The 13,217-nt window shown below is 40.2% G+C and overlaps 1 protein-coding gene across 35 annotated transcripts in view; it reads right to left on the reverse strand.

Moving 5' to 3' along the window:
• LOC148674704 (syntaxin-binding protein 5) overlaps nucleotides 1–13,217 on the reverse strand; it is a 245,239-nt gene that overhangs the window by 22,928 nt on the left and 209,094 nt on the right. For 17 of the 35 annotated variants that reach the window (XM_088625138.1, XM_088625137.1, XM_088625148.1 and 14 more), the window contains one exon: nucleotides 11,036–11,086. The exons of 3 other annotated variants lie outside the window; for them this stretch is intronic. In XM_088625138.1, the coding sequence (XP_088481264.1) occupies nucleotides 11,036–11,086 (51 nt within the window). Of the gene's footprint in view, nucleotides 1–11,035; nucleotides 11,087–12,742; nucleotides 12,791–13,217 lie in introns of all 35 variants that reach the window. 15 more of the 35 variants (XM_088625141.1, XM_088625140.1, XM_088625136.1 and 12 more) reach the window with 1 other exon arrangement.

Raw genomic sequence — 13,217 nt, forward strand, 5'->3', positions numbered from 1 at the left:
ACGAAGCTCAAAACCCTGAACCAACCACCTGGACCACTGACTCCCCTGCCACCCCATCACCCACACTATCCAAGCTAGATGTGTGGAAATCACTAAGTAGAGTGAACACACATAAAGCTGCTAGACCTGATGGTATCCCTGGCCTGGTACTTAGAACATGTGCCTGGCAGATAGCTGATGTCTGTACTGATATCTTCAACCTGTCCTTGGCCCAGGCCACTGTACCTAGCTGCTTCAGGACGACCACCATCGTGCCAATACCGAAGAAATCAGCCCCCACATGCCTGAACGACTACCGCCCTATTGCACTCACCCCCATCATAATGAAATGCTTTGAAAAACTACTTATTCCACACATTAAAGCCAGCATTCCAAAAACACTGGATCCTCTCCAGTTTGCCTATCGCACAAACCGCTCCACAGAGGATGCAATCTCTATAGCTTTACACACCACGCTAACCCACCTGGATAAAAGGAACACCTATACAAGAATGCTGTTCATTGACTTTAGCTCAGCATTTAACACCATCATACCCATAAAACTCTACCAAACACAGGGCTCTAGGTTTAGATACAACCCTCTGCAGCTGGATCCTAGACTTCACCAGCAGACCCCAGACTGTCAGGATTGGCAACCTCACCTCCAACACACTCACCCTTAACACCGGTGCCCCTCAAGGCTGTGTGCTCAGCCCACTGCTCTACCTGTTCACCCATGACTGTACTGCTAAGTTCAGCACAAATACCATCATCAAGTATGCTGACGATACCACAGTCGTGGGCCTGATCACTGACAATGATGAGACTGCCTACAGGGAGGAGATAAAACAACTTGCAGACTGGTGCTGAACCAACAACCTATGCCTCAACATCAGCAAAACCAAAGAGCTGATTGTTGACTTAGAAGACAAGGAAAAGTTTACTCCCCCATCTACATAGAAGGGTCTGTGGTGGAGATGGTGAATAACTTCAGATTCCTAGGTGTTCACATCTCTAAGGACCTTACATGGACACTGAACACCTCCAGTCTCACCAAGAAGCCACAACAGTGGCTGTACTTCCTGAGAAGGCTGAAGAAAATACACCTACATCCGCAGATCCTCACCAACTTCTACAGATGTACAGTGGAGAGCATACTGACCAGCTGCAGCACAGTCTGGTATGGCAACTGCACCGCATCCGACCATAAGGCACTACAGCGGGTGGTCAAAACTGCCCAACACATCATCGGCAGTGCCTTACCATCCTTCCAGGAAATATACAACACCAGGAGTCTGAAAAAACCCACCAAATTATGTCTGACCCCACTCACCCCAGTCATAACTTGTTTGTTCCCCTACCATCTGGCAGAAGGTTCCAGTCACTCCAGTCGCACACAACTAGACTCCAAAATAGCTTCTTCCACAGAGCTGTCAAGTTGGTGACGCCCCCACTCCCTCCCACCATATTATGATCTCTCCTAACGTCTTCCTGTACCCACAATGACTGTACTCTTACACCACTACACACACATGTAAGCCGAAATTGTACTGTCCCCTCGATAGCCCAGTAAAACTGTACCGGTCATAATAATATTTCATATTTATTAATTAACCATACTATTTTTAACCATACTATTTTTGCACTGTTCCAAGAATTACCTTGCACTGTTTTTGTCCTGTTATATTTTCTCTGTTTGCGGAATTTTGCACAGTTTTGATTACTTGATAACATGTTATTTATGTTATGTTATTACATGTTACTGTTATTGTTATTGTGTTACTGTCTATTGTCTTATCTTCTGTCCTATTTATATACTGCACCTGAGTGACTAACAAACACTTTTCATTATACTATGCACCTGTGTAAGTTTAATGACAATATAGTTTAATTGAATTGAATTCAATCGTGCAATGGGGCGGCAATGGAGGCAAATCCTGAAATGAAACGGCGATAGTAACTCTACAATCCCAAAAACATTCGTATTTGCTTCTTGGTAGAGGGTTTAGGCCAGTTTCTAATTAACTGCACCTTCTGTTCTTGGGGCATGATCATTCCACTCCCAATCGTATAGCCGAGATAACTGGCTTCCTGGGTCCCTAGACAACATTTACTTGGATTAGCTGTTAATCCTGCTCCTCGCAAAGCTCCAGTTACTGCATTCAGGTGTTGTAGGTGCTGTTCCCAAGTCGTGCTATGAATTACAACATCATCTAAGTAGGTAGCCGCAAAATCTCGATGAGGTCGGAGTATTCGGTCCATTAATCTCTGAAAAGTAGCTGGAGCTCCATGTAAACCAAACAGAAGGACCCGATACTGGTACAGCCCCTCAGGGGTGGCAAAAGCGGTCTAAGCTTTAGCTTCTTCAGCTAGAGGCACTTGCCAGTATCCCTTTGTAAGATCTAGCGTACTTATATATCGAGCGTTACCCAATCGCTCGATTAACTCATCTATATGGGGCATAGGGTACGCGTCAAACATCGAGATCTCATTTAACCTTTTAAAATTATTACAGAACCTAATAGTTCCGTCCCGCTTGGGTATCAATACTATGGGACTAGCCCACTCACTATGGGATTCTTCTATTATCCCCATTCTTAACATTTTTTCTACTTCTTCCTTAATTTATTTCCTTTAGGCTTCTGGAATTCAATAGGGGGGGGGCAGTCTTACCCTTTTTCCTGGTTCCGTGATAATCTTATGTTGTATGAGGTGAGTTCGACCAGGACTCCGGGAAAAAACATCCTTGTTTTGTGAGAGGAACTCTTGTAATTCCTGCTTCTGTGAGGGCGCCAGGTCCCCCAGGCCGATAGCACCAGTTTCTTCTTCCAAAGGGTCAGGGGAGAAGTGGGTGAGCAGAACTTCTGCACCATGCCATCTCTTTAATAAGTTCACATGGTAGATTTGATGCTGTTGTCGTCTGTCAGGTTGCTTCACTTTGTAGTTGACCGGACCCACCTTTTTCTCCACCTCATAAGGTCCCTGCCAGGAGGCCAGGAATTTACATTCCGGGGTCGGGACTAATAACAATACTTTGTCCCCTGGCTGAAATTCTCGCACACTAGCTCCCCTATTATAAATCTGCCTTTGTTGCGCCTGGGCCTTCTCCAGATTTTCCTTCACAATGGGGACAACGATGTTTATTCTTTCCCTCATTTGTTCAACATGTTCAATGACAGTCTGCAAGGGTGAAGGTTGATGCTCCCAAGACTCTTTGACCAGATCTAGTAATTGCCGTGGTCTCTGAGCGTATAATAACTCAAATGGAGAAAACCCGGTCGAAGCCTGCGGTACTTCTCGATTCACAAACATTAGATAAGGGAGCAGCTGGTCCCAATTTTCCCGTCTTTCTGCATGGCCTTCCTCAGCATGCCTTTGAGGGTCTTATTAAAACGCTCCAATAGTCCGTCCATTTGTGGGTGATATACTGAGGTTCTGATTTGATGAATACCCAATAGTTTACTTAAATCTCGCATAACTTTGGACATAAAAGGAGTTCCCTGATCTGTTAAGATCTCCTTAGGGATTCCCACCCTAAGAAAAGACCTGTACTAGCTCCCTAGCTATATTTCTGGCTGTGGCTGCTCTCAAGGGAATGGCTTCGGGGTACCTTGTGGCGTAGTCCACTATTACCAGTATGTACTGATGTCCTTTGGTGGTTTTGATCAGGGGTCCCACCAAATCCATCCCAATTTGTTCAAACAGAGTTTCAATAATGGGGAGAGGAATCAAAGGATTCCTATAAGGTTGCGGGGCAGTTCTCTGACATTCTGGGCATTCCCGACAATATTTTTCAGTGGCCTTATATATACCTGGCCAAAAGAACCTAGCGAGCAGTCTCTCAGTTGTCTTCTTCACGCCCAGGTGTCCTCCCAGGAGGTGGCTATGGGCCAGGTTGAGGAGTTTCGCTTGGTAGGCTCGGGGAATAAGGAGTTGCTCCACTTCTTCTTGATCCCTCTTCTGCACCTGGTAGAGGAGATTGTTTTTCACCATAAAATAAGGATAACGCAGTGCACTGTTATCATTACAGAACTTTCCCTCAATTTTTCTCACATGTCCCCATGCATGTCTCAAATTTCCATCTTCCAACTCGGCCGTCCCAAACCTCCCTCGATGTTCTGGTGATTCCCAGTCTGGCAAATCCATATTTAAGAATTCATCTCCCAGTTCGGAGCTTACTTCCTGTTGGTCTGCCTCTCCAGGGGAATTGGGGTTGTCCTCCGAGTCTCCGGAATATGGAAGTGGACAATGCCTAGCAGACTGGACAGAATTCCAAAGTTGAAGAAAGTGGGGACAGTCTCGTCCCAACACCACTGGGTGAGGCAATTTTTCAACCACCCCTACAGTCGAACTATATGTTCCTATTTCGGTGGAAATGGGAATATTGGCAGACGGATACACCTTAGTTTCCAGATGAATACAAGTAATAGGGATCGCTTCTGCTTGCCTGATCTCAGTGTCTTCAGGTAGTGCTGCAGAGGTCACCAGTGTCACCGTACTTCCCAAGTCTAACAAGGCCTCAACATGTTTTTCCCCTATCTTGATTTTAGCAATACGGGGTTCTTCACAGGATGGGACGCTTGCTGTGAGGTAGTTGCATTTTCCCTCTTCTCTGGTGGCCATTTGCATAGGTTCACACCAGTTGGGGCAACTGTACTTTAGTGACAGGAACTTCATTTCATTCTCCAAACTCTTGGGGTTTCTCCTCTCCTCTTTCTGAATTTCCCCTCTTTCTTCCTTAATCAAAGCTTCAGTAGCATGTTGTCGGCCCACTAAATCAACCGCCTGGTCTAATGTCTGGGGATCCCCATCACTCACTTTTCTTTTCATGTGAACAGGCAGACTCCTCACAAAGTGATCAAATACCACTCTTTCTACCACTTGCCCCGAGTTTAGTTCTTCTGGCTGAAGCCATTTTTTAGCCAGATGTACAAGGTCAAACATTTGAGATCTCGTTGGCTTATCCATTTGATACCTCCAGTTATGGAACCGGACCGCTCTTATCGCCATTGTTACTCCTAATCTCGCCAAGATCTCCTTTTTTAGAGTTTCATAGTTCTCAGCATCCTCCTCTTTTAAATCATAATAGGCTTTTTGGGCATCCCCAATTAAATAAGGCGCTACTCTCCCTGCCCATTGCTCTCTGGGCCATGCATTCCTGGCAGCTGTTCTTTCAAAAGTTTTTAAATATGCTTCCATATCATCAAGCTCTGTCATCTTTTGAAGCCCAATTTCTTCTGTTTTACTGGGTTCTCTCCCTGTTACTGAGGACCCTCTAATTTCCTCTCCTAGTCTTTGCAATTCCTCTCTCACCAAATTCTGCTCTTCTATAATTCGCTGATTCGTCTCAGTTTTAATTTTATTAGCCTCCTGCTGTGCCTGTATAGCTTCTTGTTGTCCCTTTAAAGCCTGGAACTGGGTTAGTGTAGCTTGGGATAATTGTTGTATCAATTGTTCCATTTTCCTTAGCGAGAGTTCACACACAAACCAAGAGAGAAGAGAGAAATCCCCCCAACCCCCCCTTTTCACAAACCCGATCAGCGGGCTGCCCGCAACCTCCACCAATTGTGGTGCCTCCGGGGGAAAGGTTTATGTTCTAGAGACAAAAGTACTCACACCACGCTCTCTTCTTTAATTTTCGTGGAGTTTTTCTCCGTTTCCAAGCCAGTCTGCAATCCGTTCTCTCAATCCTTATTCAGTCCGAGTTCCAAAGTCAATAAAGTTCCACCAATCCGCGTCGTATCCAAATCACAAACCGTAAACCGTATACCTTTATGTCTTCCGTAAATCCGTTATCCTTAAATCTCTCCCAATACCAACGGACTTCCACTATCTTCTCCAAACGCATTCACCTACTGGCTTCCGCGCCGGTTCACTGTTTCCAGGGTATATATATTTTGTTTCCTGCTGAGACACACTTGTGTCTCGTTGTTTTTCGGACTAAGCCCTTTCCATCTGCGGGTCAGCTGACTTCTCTTAGCAGCCATCTTGGTCAGGTCTAAGTCAAGTACTGTATAGTGAGCAGATCGTTCCTGAAATACCTGTCCTTGATGACCCTTCCTCTGGTAATCTTACAATAGTTATTCTCACCTGTGCTTAATTAAACACTAATAATTCTATGCATGAGTATCTACAGAACATGCAAAACATTTTTAATATCAGAGATATAGTTGTCATATAAATAGCACACAACAAAAAAAAAATACTAGTTACAGATGCAGCCATTCAAAGTGCGCGGTACAGTCACGTACCGGAGGTAATTGGCTAGGGCGTCGCGCATTGTGACGCACGATGATGCGCGGTACCGCGGTACGTGATTGGTTGACCGACAGGGGCACTCGTGGTCCGTTGGTCTGTTGTAGAAAGATTTACAGTAAACGTCTTTACTGTGCCCGTTTTAGTATTGAATATTTATATGGAATTTTACCACTGAAGGGAAATCTTAGTAGCTGAGCATAAAAAGAATAGGAGCATACTGTAACGCGTGTGAAGGCCATAAACGATATTAATTTTGGAACATAAACATACAGTATATGGCTGGTCTTGGTACTTTAAAGAAAAAATACACACCAGTATTCCATTTCTCCCTAAACATTTTAAGCATCGAAGTCTTTAACTAACGAGATACCGGAGTCAACAAGCATACTTTTAGAATTTGATTAAAAGGGAATATAATATGGAATCGCGTATCTAAAGAAATTAATAACGATATAATTATATTCATGTACCGCAACACAAGAATAGTACACGCTGTACATTGTCTGTTGATAATGTTTCTGTAGTGCTTTTTCAGCACTCTGCATGTGACCTTGCCGGTGGCGCTGTGGGTTAGGTTCCTGACTCCCACGTCACACGGACTGTGATCGAATCCCACTGGAGCCATGACTTCTTTTTTTAACAAACATTTCTTTGAAAAAATGAAACGTTTCCCTTGGTCAGAGATTAAATAAAACCTCAATCGCACCAACCAAATTTATATTTCTAAATATCACAACATGATCATTTTAATAACAATGAATAGTCACCTATGCCTTACAATATAAACATTTATATTGATTTAAATTGCGTTTTGATTTAAATCGTAAATGCGTGTTTGAATATATGTGTTTTTTGATTCACAATCAGACAAATGCAACATAAATTGATATCTTTGTCTTCTAAGTATCTTAATAAACTTTCAGCATAACTTTCTCCCCGTTTAGATTTATTTTTCTTGGGATCTTGGGATCAAACGTGGAAAGATTAGATTGTAATCGTTTTTATTTTTTAAATACATTTGATAAAAGTGTCATCTATGCTAAAAAGTTGTACACCACCTGCTATAAAGATACATATTGTAATACTTTCAGGTTCAGATAGGACAGACACGAGAACTCAGGCTTGCAGAGTTAAAGCAAGTTAAAGCCTTGATTTTATATATCACCTTGTGGAATCTCAAAGCAAAGTAAATACCCAACACTGATTGTACCCATCTGTCATGCTAATAAAGCACCTTGAATTGAATTGAATTGAATTGGGGGGGGGGGGGGGCGAGCGAGAGAGCCAGGACAGACAGGCAAATAAGATACACTCCACAGACATTCACAACAGCGACATATCATAAAACTATATTTGCACATATAGTTAAGTTATTACTTGGTTTTCAAAGTGCAATGAAATACAATATTGTTGTTGTTGCTGTTATTGTTGTTTTTATCCTGTAAAGCGTTTTGAGAAGCCACCTTTAAAGGCGATTTATAAAAGCGCTGATTCTTATGGAATGTGTTCCACCGGGGATTCAAAAATTTTTTAGTTTTTTTTAATCGCGTATCTAAGGAAATAGCAGTATAACTTTGTTCATGCACAAACAGTGGCATGTTAAATTATTAATTTGGGTGTCTCCTCTTGCCAGAAAGCTCTAAATTGCATTTTGAGTGCGGTTTTTGACTTTTTCTAAATTGCAACCCATAAATAAAGCTGATACAGTTTAGACTTTGAATTATTTTAAACTGTATTACAGCAGCACAATGGACAATGCAACGTAAATTGCAAAAATGCACTTGGAATCTGTCTAAGTCCAAGCGACAGCAGGACCAGGTCGTCTACAAAGAGCAGCAATTTCTGTAATTAATGCAGATCAGTAAATCAAGGGACAAAACAATTATTGCGCCCGGCTCCTCAATGGGCTTTGACATGCTAATGCATTGGTTTAACAGTCCGGGTGTGGCAATGTTTTTTATTATTGTTATAGAGAAACATGATCAGATTTTCCCCGGTTCAGAAAAAAAGATCTGAAGTACCGTACTGTATACTAGTTTGTCACTCTTCTCATCCCCTCTTTGCTAAATGGCTTTTGAATAGAGTCACATGAAGACAGAGGTGAAAAAGCCCTACACAGCCCTGTCGCAGTACACGAATATAATTATATCTTATAAATTTCTTTAGATACGCGATTCTTTTAATACAGTCTTTGCTGTGCTCTTGGGGATCCTTGTGATATTTCGAGCTCTGGTTGAATGATAAGTGTTGCAGTTTAAATAATTTTCGTAGTTAGAAATTATGGAACGCTCTGTTAAAAGCAAGGGAGTTTTTATGTCCGTTGCAGTTTTTTTGCAACATGAATATAATTATATTGTTATTAATTTCTTTAGATACGCGATTCCATATTATATTCCCTTTTAATCAAATTCTAAAAGTATGCTTGTTGACTCCGGTATCACGTTAGTTAAAGACTTCGATGCTTAAAATGTTTAGAGAGAAATGGAATACTGGTGTGTATGTTTTCTTTAAAGTACCGAGACCAGCCATATACTGTATGTTTAAGTTCCAAAATTAATATCGTTTATGGCCTTCACACGCGTTACAATATGCTCCTATTCTTTTTATGCTCAGGTACTAAGATTTCCCTTCAGTGGTAAAATTCTATATAAATATTCAATACTTAAACGGGCACAGTTAAGACATTAAATATACATATACATACTGTATACAGTACAGTTTGCATATGGTAATATGTTTATGTTCCTAAATCAATCTCTTTTATGAGCATGTGAAAGGCATGGTGAATCGATTCTCAAAAATTACTGTACTTTGCATGATTGGAAACAAATGCGTGATTGCGAAATGCTGTGGTGTTACTTTTACAAAGATGGTCAATGAAAAAAATAATGTGGACCAGGGCAATACTTTGAGTTTGCAGCTTGTCCAAGGTCATTCATTATTAATACTATTAGTAATATCTTCGTTAAAGACTTTGATGGCGACAGCTCAAACATGAGAGGAACATGCGGAAATTCTATTACTATTACTATTATTTTGCTTGCAGTATTATAGGAGAATTTACGGTAACTAGTGGTATTTACCGGTAACTCGCGGTAGACTGCGTAAAGCGCACCGCAAAATAATGCGGTTTCGCCCGCGCATTTTGAATGGGTGCATCTGTACTATTTAATAAATTCATTGAGGTTAGCACATGAAGAGTCAATGAAGAGAATCAATGTTTCACATTTCCCTGTGGAATTTACATTACAAAACACCTTAGCTCTGAATTCAACTCCAAACATCTTGCTTGCATTCCAATAACAGATCATTACAGGTCACGCACAATCACTGTATCCAAAAACTCATCCAACTATGCAAAATACAAAAAATAGGGTAACTTAAAGTAATTAATAAAAATCATGTGATTCCCATAAATGTTCATAATATTTTGTCCTACTGCAAAATATTAGTCTAAGGGGGCAGAGCGCCAGTGTGAGGTTAGCGAAAACCGGAAAGAAAACACACCAAAAGGGGAAACACAAAACAAAAAGGAAACAATAAAAATGTGTCGCTGTGTAAAGCGGCGCCCAGGCTGGACTTACCCTATCTAACAGGGTCCAGCCTGGGAAAAAGTACCTGCTTGGCGGCAGGGACCAGACTGGATGTACCCTATCTAACGGGACCCAGTCTGGGAGAGCAGGCAGGGAGCCCAAGGCCAAAAATAAAACTCAACGTGTGAAAAAGGGAGCCTGGGCACAAACCAACCGGGACTGCTGGTGGATGTTCCTCCCCTTCCAGGGTTTACCCTGCTCGTCCCTTCAGAGGGTATTCATAGTGTCTTTTAAGAGCCTTCACAGCTGTGGCTCGTCCTCAAGCAGCCAGTACAGCTGTGGTTACAAAGGCAATGCGTCGCCCTTCATCCAGGACACACTGAACATGCCCCCCGTGTAGTGCCACACTGCATACAATTAATTTTTAACAGACGGAAAAAAGAACCTGCTGCAATCTCCTTGTTTTTTTCTCCCTCAGTTTTTTATAATACAATTTTTATCTGCAACTCTAAATATGTAATGAACATTTAGTGAGATACACCCTTTGGAAATTTCACTGAGAACAAACTTGGTCTTGAAAGAGAATAAACACCACAAGCAGGAAAAGATTTCTAAACAAATTAACCTAATTTCTTTAGTGCTTAGTAAACACCAGCAAAATTGTTTGCTTTCAATAAAACACACTAAATTTCAGCTGTTGAAAACAAGCCCAATGTGAATGCTTCAAAATAGTTCAGCTGGACAAAACCAGTCTTAAGCTAAGGAATGCAAAGACAATTCACATCAATGCAATGGCTGAAATATAAAATACAGATTCTACAGTCTAAATTAATGAATTCCACATAAACATTGATAACTGTGGACCATGCTCCATTCTGAAAAGAAAACATGGTCCTCAAAAACCCATTTAAAAAAAAAAATTCTCCCAGTTTTCCAATGATTATTTTTAGGTTTATAATTTATGTATTCTTGGTTTTACAAGAAGAATGTAATTATCCTCATGTTTTGTAAGTAAACCTCTACATCTGAATTGAATAGGAATGGAGAGCTGAACATGTCATTAACTCACAACTTCATTTGGGAATCATCATCATCTTCATGAGCATTTCTACTAGAGATGACTTTCATTCTTTTTGATTGCAAGATTCTCCAGTGATAAGTGGTAAAAATCATACAGCTAAATGAATCTGTCACCCAATGGTCAGCAAGCACTACATACAAAAACTTAAAATAGTTCAAAACCAAAAAGAATAAATCGAGCTTACCCAAGTCTGGCTTTAACTCAGTAGGCAGACTTAACTTCCGTGACATCTTTGCTGGAAGAAATAAAATGCCCGTCTTTATAAATACATATCTTGTGGATCCACATCTATTAAAACAGTCCTCCTAATGTAAATTTACACATTAGGTTAATTGTGAACATAAAAGGCAAAAACAATTGACCATTTTCTTTAATATCCTTCTCAACACTTAGCACTTAATGAACAACGTTTTATAGAAACTGAAAAGGTGAAACAGCATTATCTTGCATTCATTTTATATGATCTCACCACGCTCGACAGACAAGACATTAAACGCACAGAAAGCAATCAAGTCATATTCACAGTTTCCTGCAAAGGAATCAACTGTTAAAAAGGCCAGGAATCTGTAATTGCCATACCAATTAAACATGCATTAGACAAGAAGGTTAGAAAGACGAAGCACAGGTGGGAAGGGTGGGCACAAGTGCTGGGACAAAGTCTTCAACAGTGTTCAATGTGTTTCTTTCCAGGTTCTATCATAGAAGGCAGAAGTTCTTCACCATATATTTAAAACCACACTCTTACTTAAATTAATACTTGCATGAAGAAAAGACATGATTAACATTAGGTTTTTCTGATTTCTTTTAGTTGTGCAGAGGAAACCTCAAGACAAAGTTTCTTTGTGTAACATAAAAGGAAATCTTAGCAGCCTGCACTGAAAGGTGTGCCGCATCTACAGCGGGCCTAACTGCTTCAGGTGTATTGATACGGGCTCAAAACTGAGGTGCTTGTAATTAAACCGATTAGCTACTGTACATATAAATATAACTACATTATGTTTATGTTTTGGCTTCCATTACAAAATCACTACAGTTAAACAGTATCCAAAAGTAATTAATCAGTTTTTACACAAATGTTTCTAGTGGCTTGCCTTTGGCAAAAGCAATTCAGTAAATTCATGAAACCATGTTCCTTATAAATAATGACCACCCATTATGTGTTCCTGTTCACCATTTTTTTCATAATCATAATTTTTTTTGTATTATAAAAAGTGAAGGTTTCTTATTTCCTTGATAGCTTGGTAAATACCTCAATAACTATACTTTTGTTGTAATCATTTTTAAACTTTATTTTGAAAAATAACTTAAAGCTGCATGATCGCACCCCATAGAAACATTTTGGTTTGTAAAAAAAACTGCAAACTGGTTTGTCAGGTACATTAGAAAACTATCGACTTTAATCAATTAAGTCAATCAATTTATCAACTTTAATCAATTTCCTAAATCTAATTCAAAACCCAAATTCCTTGACACTGCCTCTGTAGGAATGTCTGTATTCTACAGACAACAGTAACAATAAAAGACGAACACAATCATATCACATGGTATGATGTTAAGTTTACAAAACAAAGACTGAATTGAATCGGAATGAAAAGATGGTGGTACTGGGGTGGGAGGTTCAATTCCTTGCCACTAAACACATTTATTTACACAAAAAAGTGAAGTGTCTGTTATAAAGACATACTGTATGCAGCATGCAATGACTTGGTTTTGCTCATTCTTTTAATTGGTTTTAATGTTTTGTTCCTTACCAACCCGTTAGCACAGCTACACTGCCAACAGTTCACAAACAATAGCTGTTTGCAAGAACAAAATGACATTCATGTCAGCCCATGGTGAACTATGATACAAATTTTCACAATCCCTGCATGAAATGTGACGCCAATCTTACCTCCTCTACCTCCTCCATTGTAGAGTTGCTGATGGTTTGACGTCAACACTTTTAGGGAAGTAAAGTAACAGTGCAGTTAGAAACAAGTCTTGCACTTTGTGCCATGCAATAAATATGATTGTTTTTGTGGAAATCTGGCCTGCATTTTTTGAGCAGAGGTCCAACAACAAGCTGTATGTTCATTTTATGGGGTATATTCATGAAATTCCTTAAAAAGGCAAGAGCAAAAAAAAATTCTTACAAATTCTGTAAGTGTGATCATGCAACTTTAATAGCATGTTTCAAAATTAAATCCATTTCACCCATTCACACCAGATACCAGCTAATGCAGATGCATGGAACAATGAAGAAAGTCATTGTTCCTTATAGATCTACATATAAAGATTATGTTTTAGCTAATTTCCTGCTTGTGCATAATATTTATTGTTTTTGACCAAAACACTGTTTTTTGTATAAACATATTGTATAGGAAATG

The sequence above is a fragment of the Lepisosteus platostomus genome, chromosome 3 (assembly GCF_059453375.1).
Source record: "Lepisosteus platostomus isolate fLepPlt1 chromosome 3, fLepPlt1.hap1, whole genome shotgun sequence".
Lineage (NCBI taxonomy): Eukaryota > Metazoa > Chordata > Actinopteri > Semionotiformes > Lepisosteidae > Lepisosteus > Lepisosteus platostomus.